At 36.4% G+C, this 20,938-nt stretch overlaps 1 protein-coding gene across 1 annotated transcript in view; it reads left to right on the top strand.

Annotated features, from left to right (window-relative positions):
* The window catches only part of ABCA10 (ATP binding cassette subfamily A member 10), an 88,786-nt gene that overhangs the window by 14,869 nt on the left and 52,979 nt on the right, over positions 1-20,938 (top strand). The window contains 6 exon segments of the mRNA XM_063656526.1: positions 13,534-13,702; positions 18,080-18,138; positions 19,210-19,320; positions 19,705-19,880; positions 20,093-20,212; positions 20,458-20,596. Of these exon segments, the coding sequence (XP_063512596.1) occupies positions 13,534-13,702; positions 18,080-18,138; positions 19,210-19,320; positions 19,705-19,880; positions 20,093-20,212; positions 20,458-20,596 (774 nt within the window).

Here is a 20,938-nt window from a genome sequence, read left to right as displayed (position 1 = left end):
AGCGGGGAGGCTTATAGCCTGGGGCAAGATCTCAGCCTTGCTCACTGGATGCCTGAATATAAACTCAGTGCTGTTGTGGGGGCACAGTGGGAGTGAGACTGGCCTTGCTGACTGTGTGGGAGCTGGGTGAGGCCTGTCACTCCTGGCTTTCCCCCACTTTGCTGGCTATCTGTATGATGCAGCAGAAGTAGCCATAATTCCCCTGGGAACATAACACCATTGGTCTGAGAACCACCCTCTCCCCGCCTGCAAACCTGTCCCCAACGGTGGTCACAGCAAGCCCCACCAAAGGAAAGTCTGAGCTCAGACATGCCTAACCCTGCCCCGACCTGATGGTTTTTATTCTCCCCGCCCCCCCCCCACCCCCCCCACCGCTGGTAGCTAAAGACAAAAGACACAAACTCTTGGGAGCTCTATGGCCCCACCCACAGCCTGAGAAACCAGAGTACTTATCCTGGCCACTGTAGGGCACTACTGCAGCTGGTGCTGTCTTGAAAGTTGCACCTCCTGGTTGGAGGCCAACCAACTCAAGCCATTACGCAGAGTCATAACAGAACTATCCTGCACCAAAGAAGGAGAAAACAACAGATAATTCTACCACTTGCAACACCCTGGCTAACCAGAGGTCCTGAGTCTGCCCACGTGGCAAATTCACTGCTAGCATAACCAGCATTCTAGAAAACCAGCATGATGAATAGCATAGTACCTCACATCTTAATACCCACATTGAATGTAAATGGCCTAAATGTGCCACTTAAAAGATACAGAATAGCAGAATGAATAAAAATTCACCAACCAAGTATCTGCTGTCTTCAAGAGACTCATCCAACACATAAGGACTCACATAAACTTAAGGTAAAGGGGTGGGAATAGATATTCCATGCAAATGGACACAGGAGTAGCTATTCTTATATCAGACAAAAAGACTGTAAAGCAACAACAGTTAAAAAAGACAAAGAGGGACATTATATAATAATAAAAGGACTAGTCCAACAGGAAAATATCACAGTCCTAAATCTGTGTGCGCCTAATACTGGAGCTCCCAAATTTATAAAAACAATTACTACTAGACCTAAGAAATGAGATAAATGGCAACATGATAATAGTGGGGGACTTCAATACTCCACTGACAGCACTGAACAGGTCATCAAGATAGAAAGTTAACGAAGAAACAATGGTCTTATAAAAAATGATGAGTTCATGTCCTTTGTAGGGACATGGATGAAATTGGAAATCATCATTCTCAGTAAACTATCGCAAGAACAAAAAACCAAACACCGCATATTCTCACTCATAGGTGGGAATTGAACAATGAGAACACATGGACACAGGAAGGGGAACATCACACTTCGGGGACTGTTGTGGGGTGGGGGGAGGGGGGAGGGATAGCACTGGGAGATATACCTAATGCTAGATGACGAGTTGGTGGGTGCAGCGCACCAGCATGGCACATGTATACATATGTAACTTACCTGCACATTGCGCACATGTACCATAAAACCTAAAGTATAATAATAATAATAATAATAATAATAATAAAAGAAAAAAAAAAGAAACAATGGTCTTAAAGTATACCCTGATCTTAACAAATATTTACAGAATATTCTACCCAACAACTGCAGAATATACATTCTGTTCATCAGCACATGGAACATTCTCCAAGATAGACCATATGATAAGCAACAAAACAAGTCTCAATAAATCAACATTATATCAAGTACTGTCTCAGACCACAGTGGAACCACGCAAACACACGGAAATTAAAGAACCTGCTCCTGAATGATTGTTGGGTCAACAATGAAATAAAAATGGAAATTTAAAAATTCTTTCAACCTAATGATAATAGTGACACAACTTATCAAAACCCCTGCGATACAGAAAAAGCAGTGCTAAGAAGAAAGTTCATGGCATAAAATACCTACATCAAAAAGTCTGAAAGAGCACAAATAGACAATCTAAGGTCACACCTCAAGGAACTGGAGAAACAAAAACAAACCAAACCCAAACCCAGCAGAAGAAAAGAAATCCCCAAGATCAGAGCAGAACTAAATGAAATTGAAACAAAAAATACAAAAAATAAATGAAACAAAAAGCTGGTTCTTTGAACAGTTGAACAAAATTGATAGACCATTAGCAAGATTCACCAAGAAAAGAGAGAAGATCCAAATATGCTCAATTTGGAATGAAATGAGAGATATTACAACTGATAACACAGAAGTACAAAAGATCATTCAAAGCCACCATGGACACCTTTATGTGCAAAAACTAGAAAACCTAGAGGAGACGGATAAATTCCTGGAAATATACAACCCTTCTAGATTAAACCAGGAAGAAATAGAAACCCTGAACAGACCAATAACAAGCAGTGAGATTGAAATGGTAATTAAAATATTCCCCTCCCCCCCACAAAGAGTCCAGGAACAGATGGATTCATAGCTGAATTCTGTCAGACACTCAAAGAAGAATTGGTACCTATCCTATTGACACTATTTCAAAAGATAGAGAAAGAGGGAATCCTCCCTAAGTCGTTCTATGAAGCCAGGATCACCTTAATACCAAAACCAGGAAAGGACATAACAAAAAAAGAAAACTGCAGACCAATATCTCTGATGAACATTAGATGCTATCAACCAACGAGTGGATAAAGAAAATGTGGTGTATATATATATATGATGTATATATATGAGATATATATGATGTATATATATGAGATATATATGATGTATATATATGAGATATATATGATGTATATATATGATATATATATACACCATAGGATACTACTCAGCCATTAAAAAGGAATGAAATAATGGCATTATTTAAAGCTATTTTTGCAATTGCAAATTGTGCTGCAATAAACATTCATATGCAAGTGTCTTTTTCATATAGTGATTTCTTTTCCTCTGGGTGGATAACTAGTAGTAGGATTGCTGGATCAAAGGGTAGTTCCACTTTTAGCTCTTTAAGGAATCTCCGTACTGTTTTCCATAGTGGTTGTACAAGTTTACATTCCCACGAGCAGTGTAAATGTGTTCCCTTCTCACGACATCTGTGCTAACATCTATTCTTTTTTGATTTTTTAAATTATGGCCATTTTGCAGGAGTAAAGTGGTATTGCAAAAATATAGGACCAGCCCAAATGCCCATCAATCAATGAGTGGGTAAAGGAAATATGGCATATATATATATATATATATATATATATATATATATGGCATATATATGTGGCATATATATATGCCATTATATATATATGTACATACATATATATAATGAAATACTACTCATCCATAAGAAGGAATGAAATAATGGCATTTGCAGCAACCTGGATGGAGTCAGAGACCATTATTCTGAGTGAAGTTAACTCAGGAATGGAAAACCAAACATCATATGCTCTTGCTTATAAGTGGGAGCTAAGCTATGAGGATGCAAAAGCATGTGAATAATATAATGAACTTTGGGGACTTGGAGGGAAGGATGAAGGGTTGAAGGATAAAAGACTACACATTGGCTGCAGTGTACAGTGCTCAGGTGATGTGTACACCAAAATCTCAGAAATAACCACTAAATAATTTATCCATGTAACCAAATACCACCTTTTCCCTCAAAACTATTGAAATAATAATAATAATAATAAAGTAATAGCATAAGCTCTACAGATGGCTTTTAAATGACTATAAAATTTGTATATAGCGTGTGCACATATAATCCTAAAACCTAATGTACAGTCATGTGCTGCATAACAATGTTTTTGTCAATGATGGACTACAGATACCACAGTGGTCACATAAGATCATAATCCCATATTTTTACTGTACCTTTTCCATGTTTAGACATGATAAGATTGTGTTACAATTTCCTACAGTACAGAGTACAGTAACATGCTGTACAGGTTTGTAGTCTAGGAGCCATGGGCTACCACATAGCCTAGGTGTGTAGTAGACTATATCATTAGGTTTATAGAGTGCACAATGACAAAATGACACATTTCTCAGAAGGTATCCCCATTGTTCAGTGACACGTGACTGTACTTATTTAGCTCCATAAAAAATCTATGTTTTCCTCACACATAATTTCTTACATGTCAGAATCTGACTATTACTGTCATTTTCAAACCCTACTTATTTTAGTATATTCATCTGGTTTCTAATTCAGGTATTTTATTTGAAAAATATTTATAGCTTTCTTCTAGACTTGTTTTATATTTGCTTAATCTTTATTGTACTATCATTTACAGTTTAGTCCCTATGCTTCTTACTGGCAAATAATACAATTTTCTTTTCCAATTTCATGATGTATCATGTTCATATGAGTAATTTCTTATGTATGTGGCAAATTGGCTTCAAAATTACTTTGAAAAATTATTCCTGTGAAGAAATGAATTGAATTCTCTAATTAGATAAAGTTTCTTCTTTTGACTAAAGAGCAGCATGTAGCATACATAACCCATATAAAACTATCTTAACATGTTGCCCTAACTTGGTACAGGTCACAGTGAAAGCACTCTCATATTTAATAATTTAAAAGATTACTTTAATGTTATTTTTCAAACAGGCAAAATTGAACTTCAAATCCTAAAGCTTGTCTACTTCTGTATGCACTCATTCTGTCACTTATACATGTGGCAAGAGCATTAAAAACACCCTGTTCTCTAAATTCTTTTTATTTTTTTTGAAGACAGGGTCTCCCTGCTACCCAGGCTGAAGTGGAGTGGTGCCATCATAGCTCACTGCAGCCTTGACCTCCCAGGTTCAAGCTATCCTCCCACCTCAGCCTTCTCCGTAGCTGGGACCACAGACATGTGCCACCACACCAGACTAATTTGTTTTAAATTTTTTTTGTAGAGGTGGGGTCTTGCTATGTTGCCCAGGCTGGTCTCAAACTCCTGGCCTCAAGGGATGCTCCCACCTTGGCCACCTAAAGTGCTGGGATTACAAATGTGAGCCACTGTGCCTGGCATCTAAATTCTTAAAAGTGTCCTCCAACTAATTGGTTGAGGCTCTACTCTATTTTCTCATTCCTTTCTTCCTTTTGGAATCTCTTGTTTTATCCTTTGTCCATCATTCGTTACCCTTTATAATATAAATCAAATTAATTTTCTTTAGCCCCCAAAGCTCAGGAACCTAGCAGACAAAATGAGAATTCTTTGTAGTGGGTAGAGGAAGAAATAAGTTGTATATTGCCAAAGTTAAATTTTTTCTGTTTTATAATTCTGTGCCATACTAAATTTTTGGTTTTCTGTAGTAAACATAATTTTTTTCCTAATACATTCTTTTTTTTTTTTTGAGACAGAGTCTCGCCCTGTCCCCTCAGGCTGGAGTGCAGTGGCACGATCTCGGCTCGCTGCAAGCTCCACATCCCGGGTTCACGCCATTCTCCTGCCTCAGCCTCCCGAATAGCTAGGACTACAGGCACCTGCCACCACGCCCAGCTAATTTTTTTGTATTTTTGGTAGAGATGGGCTTTCACCGTGTTAGCCAGGATGGTTTTGATCTCCTGACCTCTTGATCTGCCCACCTCAGCCTCCCAAAGTGCTGGGATTACAGGCGTGAGCCACCGCTCCTGGCCTCCTAATACATTCTTATAAAATGTAATTAGTAATTCACTGTCTCTATACTTTATTGACCACAAAATCTTTTTTAAAATAATTAATTTAATTGCCGAAAACTTGATATATTTACCATGTACACATGATGTTTTGAAATAGTATACATTGTGAACTTAGCCAAATCTAGCTAATTAACATATCCATTACCTCATATACTTATTCTTTGTGGTGAGAACACTTAAAATCTACTCTCTTAGCAATTTTCAAAATACATTTGTTATTCACTATAGTCAACATGTTGTACAATGGGTCTCTTGAGTTTATTCCTCCTATCTAACTAAAATTTTGTATCCTTTGACTAACAAACATCTTCCCAACCTCTCCAACCCCTGCCCTCTCTCCACCCTCTGCCAGGCCCTGGTAGCCAAGATTCTATTCTCTATTTCAGTTTGTTCCACTTTTTAGATTCTACATATAAATGAGATCATGTGGTATTTATATTTCTGTATCTGGCTTACTTTACTTAACATAATGTATCTCCAGGTTCATGCATGTTGTCAAAAATGACAAAATTTCCTTCCTTTTGCAAGCTAAATAGTATTCTATTGTATATATATATATATATCACAATTTCTTTATCCATTTATCCATTGATGGACACTGAGTTTGTTGTTTTCGTATCTTGACTATTGTGAATAATGCTACAATGAATATGGGAGTGCAGATATCTCTTCAGTGTAATGGCTTCCTTCCCTTAGGATGTATACCAGAAGTGTAATTGCTCAATCATATGGTAGTTCTATTTTTACCTTTTTGGGAACCTCCATCATGTTTTTCATAATGGTTGTACTAATTTACATTTTCACCAACAGTGGCAAGACTTCCCTTTTCTCCACATCCTTGCCAACACTTTTTACCTTTCATCTTTTCGATAGCATCCCTTGCAACAGATGTGAGGTGCTATCACATTGTGGTTTTAATTTGCATTTCCCTGATGATTAGTGATGTTGAGTACTTTTTCATATTCTTCTTGGCCATTTTTTTTTTCTTTTTTTTAATTATTATTATTATTATACTTTAGGTTTTATGGTACATGTGCGCAATGTGCAGGTAAGTTACATATGTATACATGTGCCATGCTGGTGCGCTGCACCCACTAACTCATCATCTAGCATTAGGTATATCTCCCAATGCTATCCCTCCCCCCTCCCCCCACCCCACAACAGTCCCCGAAGTGTGCTGTTCCCCTTCCTGTGTCCATGTGTTCTCATTGTTCAATTCCCACCTATGAGTGAGAACATGCCGTGTTTGGTTTTTTGTTCTTGCAATAGTTTACTGAGAATGATGATTTCCAATTTCATCCATGTCCCTACAAAGGACATGAACTCATCATTTTTTATGGCTGCATAGTATTCCATGGTGTATATGTGCCACATTTTCTTAATCCAGTCTATCATTGTTGGACATTTGGGTTGGTTCCAAGTCTTTGCTATTGTGAATAATGCCGCAATAAACATACGTGTGCATGTGTCTTTATAGCAGCATGATTTATAGTCCTTTGGGTATATACCCAGTAATGGGACGGCTGGGTCGAATGGAATTTCTAGTTCTAGATCCCTGAGGAATCACCACACTGACTTCCACAAGGGTTGAACTAGTTTACAGTCCCACCAACAGTGTAAAAGTGTTCCTATTTCTCCACATCCTCTCCAGCACCTGTTGTTTCCTGACTTTTTAATGATTGCCATTCTAACTGGTGTGAGATGGTATCTCATTGTGGTTTTGATTTGCATTTCTCTGATGGCCAGTGATGGTGAGCATTTTTTCATGTGTTTTTTGGCTGCATAAATGTCTTCTTTTGAGAAGTGTCTGTTCATGTCCTTCGCCCACTTTTTGATGGGGTTGTTTGTTTTTTTCTTGTAAATTTTTTGGAGTTCATTGTAGATTCTGGATATCAGCCCTTTGTCAGATGAGTAGGTTGCGAAGATTTTCTCCCATTCTGTAGGTTGCCTGTTCACTCTGATGGTAGTTTCTTTTGCTGTGCAGAAGCTCTTGAGTTTAATTAGATCCCATTTGTCAATTTTGGCTTTTGTTGCCATTGCTTTTGGTGTTTTAGACATGAAGTCCTTGCCCATGCCTATGTCCTGAATGGTAATGCCTAGGTTTTCTTCTAGGGTTTTTATGGTTTTAGGTCTAACATTTAAGTCTTTAATCCATTTTGAATTGATTTTTGTATAAGGTGTGAGGAAGGGATCCAGTTTCAGCTTTCTGCATATGGCTAGCCAGTTTTCCCAGCACCATTTATTAAATAGGGAATCCTTTCCCCATTTCTTGTTTTTCTCAGGTTTGTCAAAGATCAGATAGTTGTAGATATGTGGCATTATTTCTGATGGCTCTGTTCTGTTCCATTGATCTATATCTCTGTTTTGGTACCAGTACCATGCTGTTTTGGTTACTGTAGCCTTGTAGTATAGTTTGAAGTCAGATAGTGTGATGCCTCCAGCTTTGTTCTTTTGGCTTAGGATTGACTTGGCAATGCGGGCTCTTTTTTGGTTCCATATGAACTTTAAAGTATTTTTTTCCAATTCTGTGAAGAAAGTCATTGGTAGCTTGATGGGGATGGCATTGAATCTGTAAATTACCTTGGGAAGGATGGCCATTTTCACAATATTGATTCTTCCTACCCATGAGCATGGAATGTTCTTCCATTTGTTTGTATCCTCTTTTATTTCCTTGAGCAGTGGTTTGTAGTTCTCCTTGAAGAGGTCCTTCACATCTCTTGTAAGTTGGATTCCTAGGTATTTTATTCTCTTTGAAGCAATTGTGAATGAGAGTTCACTCATGATTTGGCTCTCTGTTTGTCTGTTATTGGTGTATAAGAATGCTTGTGATTTTTGTACATTGATTTTGTATCCTGAGACTTTGCTGAAGTTGCTTATCAGCTTAAGGAGATTTTGGGCTGAGACAATGGGGTTTTCTAGATATACAATCATGTCATCTGCAAACAGGGACAATTTGACTTCCTCTTTTCCTAATTGAATACCCTTTATTTCCTTCTCCTGCCTAATTGCCCTGGCTTCTTGGCCATTTTTATGTCTTCTTTTCAGAAATGTTTATTTAGGTCCTTTGCTCATTTTCAAATTGGGTTATTTTTTCTTACTATTGAGTTTGCTGTATATTTTGTATATTAACCTTTTATCAGATGTATCATTTGCAAATATTTTCTAATTACTCTGTTAATTCCTTTCCTGGCTGTGAAAAAGCTTTTTAGTTTGATGTAATCCCATGTGTTTACTTTTGTTTTGTTGCTCATGCTTCTGGGGTCCTATCCAAAAAAAATCATTGTCCAAACCAATGTCATGAATCTCCCTCCTCACCTGTTTCCTTCTAGTAGTTTTACAGTTTCAGGTTTTACTTTTAAGTCTTTACGCCATTTTGAGTTGATTTTTGTACAGATGTTCCTCAACTTATGATGGCATTTCATCCCAATAAACCCATTGAAAAGTTGAAAAATCGTAAGTTGAAGCTTTGCAAGTTGGGACCAATTTGTATATGGTATGTGACAGAGTCTACATCAAACTAAAATGCTTTTGCACAGACAGGAAACAATCTCTCATTTCCTCAAGTGGTGAGTATCTCTTTTCATGCTGTGCTGCCTGACAGGTTGGGAAGGGGTGGCACAGCTGTTGTAAAACTGTCCTTTCTGCCCTCTTCAATGCATCTTTTCTTATTTCTGAGCTACTACACTCAGGTGCTGTGCTCTGTCAGCTGGTTTCCTTAGCCCTTGTGAAGGTATTTTTGAGTGTGGATAGTTGTTTCAAGTTAATGTTTCCGCTGGGGAACAAGTGTTGGGAAGTCCTGTTCCACACCTTGTTGATGTCTGCTGTACCAACTTCATTTTTTTCCTTTAAATGATACCTCTGAGCATGTCAGGGGACAAATTTTACATAGAATATATTGTTTAAAAGAAAAGTATTAATCTAGAGTCACATTTTCTGTATCATTTGTATCTACCTAATTTCTGGAGGTCCTAAATTTAATGTAGGTTTCTACAACATGATGATGGGTTTTTAAGCTTTAATAAAAACAATAATGTTCTTTGTTCACAGACATTGTATGCTCAAATTCCGTCTACTATGAAGCTCAATTATAACAGTTAGATATAAAGATAGAAACTCCAGACTTATGGTAATTCTAGGGATATTACATTTGTGCTTTTACTGTTTCCCCTTCATGATCTTCTGTTGTGATTAGAATTACAAGTTTTACATCAAACTGAGAGCTTTTTGATAATTAATATGGTAACACAAATTCCTCATCTCTAGACTTTAATTAGCTTTTAATAGGCAACATTTTCATGTTTCTTTAAGTCCTTCATTTATTCATAGTCATCTTGTTTTTCTTTTCCAATATTCCCCCAGCCCCACTGCCCAGAAGCACAAGTAATCTTTAAACCTGGGAAAATTGAATTTGACTTTTTCCTTTCAATTCCTGTTTGTATAATCTATAATTTTTTTTAAGACAGGGTCTCACTGTGTCACCCAGGCTGGAGTGCAGTGGTACGATCTCAGCTCACTGCAACCTCCGCCTCCCAGACTCAAGCAATCCTCCCACCTCAGCCTCCCCAGTAGCTGGAACTACCAGCACACACCACCACACCCAGCTAATTTTGGTAATTTTGTAGATACGGGGTTTTGCCCTGTTATCCAGGCTGGTCTCAAACTCCTGGCCTCAAGCCATTTAGCTGTCTTGGTCTCCCAAAGTGCTGGGATTACAGGCGTGAGCCACTGTGCCTGGTCAATCTAAATTTTTATAAGCATCTTTCAAATCTTTATTTTTAGACCAGGTTATATGTAAATGTTTTTACATTTATAATTCTTTTACTGAACCAAAACAAGCCAAGAATTGCTAATGGTATCTATACCAATTAGACATCAGATTGAATCTACTTATCCATTTAAAATGTAACTGCTTATTGAAGCCTACGATGGGTTAACAGTCTGAGTCTTCAAGGCTTTTGCAGTTAGCATTGGAATTACTTATGTAAATTAGTAGTTAAATGTAGTGTAAGAAGTGTAATAAGAGAGGATACCGCAAGGTTCCATGAGAGGGTAAGTTCTAGGGTTGTCAAATTAGAAAAGGTATGGAGGAAACACCTCAAATTGCATTTAGAGGATAAGTTTATCTTGTGGAGAAGAGTCTTAAAAACAAATCATCTTAAAGAGTCTTGAAAACACATTTTGTCCACAGCCATATTGTCAACAGCATGTATGCCCAGCAATACATTTTAATTTTCTTCCTTTCTATATCCTTTCCTATTTGACAACAGTTATCCAGCCATATAGTCACCAGCGTGTATACCCAGCAATGTGAAATAGTATATCATAAGGGAAATTAAAAGTTGTTTGGCAGAGCTGGTGCATAGTAGGAGTCTGTGATGTAGAAATTATTAACCAGTTTACAATAATTACAGGGAGATTTTTCCAAATGCACATGGCACAGGACAATATAGCATGTAAAGATCCCTGAGATTCTGAGGCTTGTCTCCAATTAAGCCCCTCTGTAGGTGCCTGGTCATAATTTTCACTTGATAGGGAATGTAGAGAATTTTGGATTGTGTCCTCTTGGGCAACTCAAGTATTGGTGATGATCTGTGACAAAATTTTCACCTTGTCAGATAAGAGAAAGAGTGTGAAATTTATTTATATACCTTAATTCTTTAATTTGAAATTGTCTTCTCTATTGTGAGATCATAGCTTTTCTCTATCTGTATTTTGTAGTGAAAGTATCATTTTATTTTTGCAGTGATGGTTATAGCATAGCAGATAGGCTTTTAAACTATCCTTAACACAATATATTTGTTTCTTGAAATATCATTTGTGCAAAAAATCCAAAAGCATTAGAACGACTGGTGCAAAAAATGGAGACAGACTGAAGTAGTAGTGTATGTAGGCTCTTTCACTGGTGAGATTTGCATTTTAGGAAGCTCTCTCTGGCAGCTGCATGAAGAATGGGCTCCAAGCAGGTGGATACGAATCTGTTTGAGAGGATCAAATTAAGATGTCATTGTAATGCAGAGGGGAGAACAGATTCACGAGATGCTTAGGTAATAGAAATTTGATTTGGTGGTTAATTACATAGAAGTTGGGGGAAGTGAGAGAGAGGGAAAAGAGATGAGAATGGCTCACTGGTTTCCGGCTTTGGCTACTAGGGGTGAGGCACTGACCAGAACAGGCAATAACTACAGTAGTAGCAAAACAAGAATATAAAACATTAGTTTGATTTTTGATATGTTTTTAAAAATACTATAATTTCTATGAATAAAATGAATTCATTTTTGAATTTTAATTTGTTTCCCCTTCTAAAATTTTTTCTTTGTTTTTTCATAGTGTAATTTCTCTTTTCGGCTAGTTCAACTCTAGATATGTTTACATATTTTCATCTTTGAACATTTCTTCTCTCCCACATAATATCTCTAAAACCACAATACTATTTTCATTTCTCTTGTCAAAGAATTTCTATCTGTAACTTTTCCATTCTTTCCCATATATTTTTCTACATGTCATCAACATCTTTTGCTTTCATACATCAAGAAGTTTATATGTTGTGTCTCTTCTTCTTTAGCTCTTCTTTTGCTCAGCTCCATCCCCCTACATTATATTAGCTTTCAGTAACAGCTTGCAGTGAAATATTACATGTGAAAATTCTGTATTGTTTCAGTTATCCTATAGTTTCTGAAAAATCTTTTAAATTACCTCCTCTTACCATCAATAAATTCCTGTTTTGTGGATATATCATTAAAACACCATCCCAATTATTCTCTTTCCTTCTTTAGATCTGCACTTGTATTTTCTACTCTAATACATATAAGTCCATTTAACTGTCAAGCCATTTTTAATTGATTGTACGTAGAGCCCCTTCTACCTGAGAATGAAATGAACTATCTCTTGATAAAGATCCCTGTATAATTCCAGGTCATAAAAAGTTAAAGAATTATCTATGTATCTGGTTGAAAAAAATTTATATAAAATAAAACATGAGAAGACTTGAGGCAGAAACAATTTAATCTGTGCTTATTTAATTTTTCTAATGAATTAAAATTTCCCATGCTTCCTACATCTGATCCTTTAATTTTAATTTTCTTCCTTTCTATGTCCTTTTCCTATTTGACAACAGTTGTCCAGCCTTATGTCTACCTTTACATTCTTAATATGTTCATTTTTGTGCTTTTGTTGTATTCTAAGGACTTGGAAAAAAGTTCTCTTTTATTTTACAGCGAATTATATACTCACTATTTTCAATATTTGTTTTTTTCTATATTATCAAAATAATATATCTTCATATGCTATGGCAGGATCAGCTTACACATCTCTTTTTTTAGCATCCAAATGTCTGGAAATCCAAAAAGTGAAGTTCTTGATGTTTAATATGATTCCCTACAGCTAGAACTGTATTCCCTTTCATGAGCTCTTTTATTTTTGTCAATCATAGCTGATAACTTAACGAAAGCCACAGCACTGTCTTAACTTTAATGCACCTGTAATCCTTTATTTTTAACATTATAGCCGGGCGCGGTGGCTCACGCCTGTAATCCCAGCACTTTGGGAGGCTGAGGCGGGTGGATCACCTGAGGTCGGGAGTTCGAGACCAGCCTGGCCAGCATGGTGAAACCCTGTCTCTAATAAAAATACAAAAATCAGCTGGGCGTGGTTGCAGGTGCCTGTAATTCCAGCTACTCGGGAAGCTGAGGCAGGAGAATCGCTTGAACCTGGGAGGCGGAGGTTGCGGTGAGCCCGGATCACGTCATTGCACTCCAGCCTGGGCAACAGAGCGAGACTATCTCAAAAAAAGAAAAAAATATTATAAATATAAATGCCCAAGATAAATAACTTAAGTTCAAAATTGATATCAAGTAAAGGACAGATGTCCCTTTTTATTGATGTGGTATAATTGATGCAATATGTAATTGTATCTTGATTAATTAGATAAAGATGGCCATGGGGATTCTCCATTATTTTTCCTTAAGTCTTCGTTTTGGTCCAAACATCAAAATACTCATCATGAAATCTTTGAGAATGAAATAAATCCTGAGCATTCCTCTGATGATTCTTCTGAACCGGTGTCTCCAGAATTCCATGGAAAAGAAGCCATAAGGTAACTAAGAAATTACATGACTATGTACACTTATAGGTGAAAGGTTAGTAAACGAAGCTGCAGGTCAAATGTTGATATAGATGATGTGTTCTTTTCTTTTTATTATTTCTCTGCCATCATCCTAAATTCCTCTCATTCACCATTTTCAAAGCAAATACTGTTGATACTATCAACAGTAAAATTTAAGAGACCTATCATTTTCTTGCCTCTCATCTTCTGTCTTCCGTATTATCATCTCCCACTACTTATACTCCCTCTCTGCTTTGTCTTCTAACACACACATGTCTATGTTATGTATATGTATACATATGCAGTATATAAGTATATATTATACACGTTTTTCAAACTTAGACTATCTTCCTGTAGGGAGTATAGGGACTGAAATTTTGAAGTCAAAATGTCTCTTCACAATTTAATAGCTTTGTGACTTTCAGTTAAACTATATGAGCTAGCTAAGCTTCTTTTTCATTCATTTCTTAGAATATATGGCCAGGTGCAGTGGCTCACACCTGTAATCCCAGTACTTCTGTAGGCTCAGGTGGGCGGATCACTTGAGCTCAGGAGTTTGAGACCAGCCTGAGCAACATGGCAAAACCCTGTCTTTACAAAAAATACAAAAATTAGCCAGGCATGGTGGTGCGTGCCTGTAGTCCCAGCTACTGGGAACATGGGAAGATGGCTTGAGCCCAAGAGGTGGAGTTTGCAGTGAGCCAGTATGGCGCCACTTGCACTCCAGCCTGGGCGACAGACCCAGACCCTGTCTCAAAAGTAAATAAATAAATAGAATAGAATGCCTCTCTTTCATCTTTAATAATATAAATAATCAATAGGATAATTAAGCATATATGCCTGTTACATAATATAAACTGCATAAATGTTAGTTGTACATTCAAACTGGTTTGATTGACTGAAAGTAAACAAATAAGAAATAATGCAGGGAGAGCCATCAGTAAAAGATTCTTCTATAATTTAGTGCATACTTCCCTAGGTATTTGCTTATTTTATTCAAGATTTTTGGGCAGTATTCTTAAGTGACATTCTATTTGTGTGAAGTTATCTTTTTAAAAGTATATTTTCAGGAGACAGTAGATCATAGTGATTATGATGTAGTCTGTAGGTTTAAACCAACTGGTTTAAATCCGCTTTGCCCCTTATTAATTTCAGCTAAAGTATTAACCTCCTGTGCCTCAGTTTCTTCATCTTAAAAATGAGCATAACAATAATACACAATTTGTCATAAAGAGTCAATGAGCTATCACATGTAAAGCTTTTACATGGCCCATTGCTAGGTGTTCAATAAATATTAGCTGTTAGGAATATCCCAAATATACTAAATCAGTTATACCTGTATCAGTTCACGTTATTTTGAAACAGATATGTAAAAGGTGATTGGTGAAAGTATCTGGGAGCAGTGGGAAATGAGGGAGGAGACAACAGGAGAAGGAGAATACTATAACCTAATATGAAAAGATCAAGGTGAAAGTTCTCTATTCCTTGGAGTTGAGAAAATTTCTCAAATTCTATAATTTTTAGTAGTCTTTCAAGTCCTATCTCCTGCATGAAGACTTTTATAGCTATTCTGTAGCTATAGTTTATCACTTTCTTTGGTATTAATTCTTATAGTAATTACGATGACAACAGAAAATTTAGTATTGTTGCACATAACAAATTAAATTAGGACTAAATTATATTATTTCCTCCTTTGTCAGGCTGAAAGCTCGTCTTTTAGGACATGGTTCAATAAATGCCCAGGATCATGAGTTTGATCCATATTAATCCAGTGAACAATGGAGATGAGTGTTGTTGTATGGTATGAAGAGCGGTTATTTAGGTCTCCTAAGTGGTTGATGCTAGTCATCCTATTCAGTAGTCTTGGGTCTGATTTGCCCTTACGACATTAATATGAATTGAGTATACTTTCAGATAATTGTGACAGTTCTAGCCTGTCTAAACCTGCATACAGTGTCATCCACCTTGATGTTCCCTCTATATGTACCTAGAGATAGAGGGAACATTCTATAGGAAGTGGCCTAACATGCCTGAAACCAGCAACTCTTTGATCATTCTGGACCAGACTGTTCCTATTGACAAATTAATTACTTTGTTAACTTAGTCATCATTAATCAGTCCCTCTGCTAGAATTAGGATACAGAGATTAATGATAGTCTTTAACCTCAGGAAGTGCGGAGTCTAGGGAAATAGACACTAAAATAGATAACTGATAAAAGAAGCAGTAGAGCTGAACACAGAGAATTAAAAGAAATAAAGAAGGATCATCCAACCTAGTGTAGTGTAGTGGGGAAAGTCAAAAGGAGGTGACTCTTAAGGTAAGTCTTAGGAAAGAGAAAGGTCTTGGTCATATAAAGTATGGTGGGGTATGTGAAGGTCCTTCCATACAGGGGATATGGCATAAGCCACCTAGTAGTGCAAGACACAGTGTGTATATCTAGGGAACACAAGGAACTAACATTTCTGACCTTAAAGTACAAGAAAAGAGAGAGGTTAACTTTAAGAGGTAGGGACCAAATCTGATCATGGAAGATTTTGCTTGCCAAGATAAGGAGATTAGGCTATCCTGTATAGTGTGGGGAATCACTGAATGATTTTAAGGAGGCAAATTAGGTAACCAGAACTTTGATAGATCACTTTGGCAGCTCTATGAAGAATGGATTTGAGGGTGACACAACTGGAGAAATGGAAATATTTAGGATATTTTATCAGTCTAGGTCTGGTCAGGAAAAGTGAGTTGCTGGAAATATTGTGGGAGTAAAGGAGTTTAATACAGGGATTAGGGATTCACAAATGTACAAGAGTTAGAGGAGAGAAGGTTAAGTTACAACCAGAAAGTCAGGAAATAGCCACTGAGGACCTTAGCCTGATGCACAGAAATGGGTGTTTTTCAAGAAGTTTGTCAGTATACAGCTGCAAATGTCAGGGATTTTCTGGGAAATCTCTCACCAGTTATCTCAGTCTGCAGTAGCAAAGCAGTGCTTGTCAAGAAGTCTGAGAAGCTGCTGCAAACCTTGAGCCTGCGTATATGCTTGGCTCACATGACCCGAGAATAATGACCTTGCTTCATTTCTGCTCTCCAAATCTTGCCCAAGGTCTTCTCATTAGCAAAATCTGATACTGAAAAGAGGGTTCTGTGAAATGTAGTCCCTGATATGTCCTCCACATTGCAGAAGAAAAGAGACTGTTACTGATAGAAAAGGGACAATTAAAAATAAAGCACAAAGGTCATAGTCCTGGTTGAGGTGAAAGATGACAAGAGCCTGGGCAAGAAGGTAAAAGAAAAGTGGTAAAGAGATAAATTCAAATAGATTTATAAAGTTAAATTCATAAATTCTTGAAGTTAAATTGTAATAATTTTGTAGGTCACAGGATGGGGTGAAAAAGGGAGAGAGAGAGAGTTAAGGATGCCTCTGAGGCTCTTAGCTTGAGTTCCTGGGTAGATAGTAGAAATTCTAACTGAGATAGAGAATGGAAGTGGGCCAGTTTAGAGGAAAATATAATGCATTCAGTTTGATATCCAAGTGTAGATATATAGCAAAAAGCAGAATATCTGAAACTTTGAAGAAATCTCTAAAACACAAATTTGGGAATCATTAGAATTTAGGTAGGAGTTGAAGCCATTAGAGTGGGTAAGATTGTATGGCAAAGGTTTGAGAATAAGAAAAATAGTTGGTCAAGTATAAAATCCAATTTAAGGAGTCCATAAAGTATGCCAAAACAAAATAGTAAGAGGAAGATGTGGAACCAAAGTGTAGAAGCCAGGGAGGTAGAGACTTAAGAAAAGAAAAGAGTGAGTAATAGTTTAAAACAGTGATGAGGTATATCAAATAAGGACTAAAAAGTGTTCATTAGATTTGGTAACTAGAATGGTCACTGGTGAATTTCATTGGGAATAGTTTTTTGTGGAGTGGCATGGTGAGAAGCTATGTTGTCTTAGGTTGGGAAATAAATGTGGGATAAAGCAATGGAAATAGGGAGTAAAGATTATTATTCTGACAAATTTGCCTGTGAAAGATAATGATTGAGAGGGATTCAGGATTGAGGGAAAGCCTCTCTCCCTTTTTTCTTTCTCTCCCTTCCTTCTTTCCTTCTTTTTTTTTTTTTCAATTTTAGCTTTCCCTTATTCATTTGATAACTTAGAGAAATAGCTGGAATATAGGAAATGCCAAGCTTGATAAGAGTATTAACAGGTCTGTGTAAATCTCTTTTGGGAGTGGTGAGGGGAGGGCTTTTATTACTGCCCTCCTTAGATCCCACTGAGAGTGATACCCTTTACTGTGAAGTTCAGGCTTAGTTATGAACTGTAATCTGCGTTATTAATATTAGAAAATGCATTTACCTGAAAATTACTTCATCTTCTTTCAGAATCAGAAATGTTAAAAAAGAATATAATGGAAAGACTGGAAAAGTAGAAGCATTGCAAGGTAAAAAGAAAAACTTCATTGTTTGATAATGTTTCAAATTAAAACACAAAAACATTTCTGTGATCTGAAAATATCATTATTATGGAAAACTAGAGAATAAATATGGAGAAAACAAAAAAATTAAAAATATGTTTCTGCCATGAGGGATAATTACCAATAATATATTATCTTTTTTCTATATATACATTTATATATAAAATATTTTTTCAAAAATAGGAATGCACTGTTTATACCAGTTTATAATCTTTGACCTGACTTTCTCAAACTAAGCTTGAAGTATCAGTGAAACTGGTTTTACTTTCATAGAACTCTTCATCGTCTATTTTGGGCTGTGGTTTGCCTCATTTTTGACGCTCCGACAATCTAATTCCCTCTGTTTTCTGTCTGCAGAGAATCTTTTAAAATTTCCAGCATGCTAACTGAATTCTTGTTTTCCGGTGGAGTTAAGTTTTCAAACATTAAAGAAAAAGTTGTCAAGCCTTAGGCACATATGTGTGAAAATGCCTGTGACATGTCTTAGATCCCAGCAGATATTTCTAAATATCATGCCCACACTTTTGTGATATAAAGCAAAATGATGACCAGTACCAGGAGATACTTTACCAATGTTTTCCTTATCAATTCTACCTCCCTCCGAATATGAAATAAACTCTCCCCCTTTTCTCTACACCCAGCCCTTCTGTTTCAAGCTCTGCAAGCCTCAGGGAGACAATTTCTTAAGCCACACTTCTTTCCTTTGCCTAGGAAGCAAATAAACTATGTTTTGTTTTTATTTCTAGTAGTCTTTGCTTTATTATTTAATATTAAGTGTATAGATTCTTTGACATTCAAAGGATTTGAAGGAAGCAAGAAGGTAGAAATTTATATTCCCAGTCTTGATGCAATTTCTCCAAATTGAAGCTTTGTCTTCATGAATACATAATTTATACAATTAAATGTATAATTTTATAGGGGATGTATTAAAATACCAATGAAATGAAATGCTGAGATATATTTTACTTTTCCAATTTTAAGGTCCATTCCATCTGCATATAATCCAAAATCTAATTTCCACTTTTTATTCTAAAACAGGCATATTTTTTGACATATATGAAGGACAGATCACTGCAATACTTGGGCATAATGGAGCTGGTAAATCAACACTGCTAAACATTCTTAGTGGATTGTCTGTTTCTACAGAAGGTGAGAAAACAGTTTTACAAAGTAAGAAGCAAGTTGTAAATTGGTTTGATTATGTAAAAAATGTTTCTCTAAATTGGACTTGTTACACAGTTGAATAATTTAGAACAGGAAATATTTATTTCATATGTACATAATTCATGAAAACATTTGTATCTCTATTCCACTATTATTTGACATTCCATGTATATTTTACATTGCTGTGGACACAGATATTTACGTTAAGAGTAATCTGAATTATTCAATGTATTAATTATGCAATTGGAAAATGTGAAGTTTCTTTAATAAAAACAAGTTTTTTGAACAAAATCTAAATACTAACATATATTATCACTCTGCACAGAATCAACATTCTGGCAGTAAAGCCTTTTAAATTTCTATTTATAGGATCAGCCACTATTTATAATACCCAACTCTCTGAAATAACTGACATGGAAGAAATTAGAAAGAATATTGGATTTTGTCCACAGTTCAATTTTCAATTTGACTTCCTCACTGTGAGAGAAAACCTCAGGGTATTTGCTAAAATAAAAGGGATTCAGCCAAAGGAAGTGGAACAAGAGGTACAGGAACACACTAAAATTGATGGCTTTGGAAATAATTTACTTTTGACTGTATTTTTTTTTTGTTCAGCTATTACTTTACTCTTTGATAGATAAAGCTTAATCAACGAAGTTCTAGAATAAATCCTTTTCATTTTTAGAGAATAAAAACTGCTTAAAGTAAAATATTTGATTTTTTTTGATATTATTAACACAGAGTTTTTTTTTGATAGGTAAAAAGAATTATAATGGAATTAGACATGCAAAGCATTCAAGACATTATTGCTAAAAAATTAAGTGGTGGGCAGAAGAGAAAACTAACATTAGGGATTGCCATCTTAGGAGATCCTCAGGTGAGAGAAAAAAATATATTTTTACAATTAATTTAGATTGAAGGATATACAACCATTATTAAAGTCCAACTTCTACTGTAATTACCAAATGTGAGGGAAAATTTATAATAAAGTACCATGCAAGCTTGTTAGGGATCTGGTGGAGGACTGTATTTGAGTCTAGAAATCACACTAGTTTTCATGGTGCTTTCTGAAGAGCCTCACTGTGAAGAGGAAGATGCTTTCATACATTTCCTCCTCTGTAGGTTTTGCTGCTAGATGAACCAACTGCTGGATTGGATCCCTTTTCAAGACACCAAGTGTGGAGCCTCCTGAAGGAGCATAAAGTAGACCGAGTTATCCTCTTCAGTACCCAATTCATGGATGAGGCTGACATCTTGGCTGGTGATTCTTGGCTTCTTTATTCCAACTAGTTATTTAAGGATTTAACATGAGAGTTATTTTTCATAGCCTGTTTTCAAAAGAAGAAAATCTTGTTTGCAGTTTATTTGCAGAAGCCCATTTCAAGCCTCCACATGCCATTGGCTACAAGTCACATGGAGTGTAACCCTGCAAAGTTACATGGCAAAGTATGTGGACAAAGGAAGAGGTGAAGAATCAGGCCATCCTTGGAAAGTTTTGAGGCACTGGATTTGCTATGGGGAATGAAGTGAATTTCTGAGGCCTGTTTCACAATAGGCATGGGGATTAGAAATGATACTGCACCCAGGGGCTTAATGACATTAC

The sequence above is a fragment of the Pongo pygmaeus genome, chromosome 19, assembly GCF_028885625.2.
Source record: "Pongo pygmaeus isolate AG05252 chromosome 19, NHGRI_mPonPyg2-v2.0_pri, whole genome shotgun sequence".
Taxonomy (NCBI): Eukaryota; Metazoa; Chordata; class Mammalia; order Primates; family Hominidae; genus Pongo; species Pongo pygmaeus.
The sequence above is the reverse complement of the archived record's forward strand: the minus strand, read 5'-3'. Positions and strand labels throughout refer to the sequence as shown.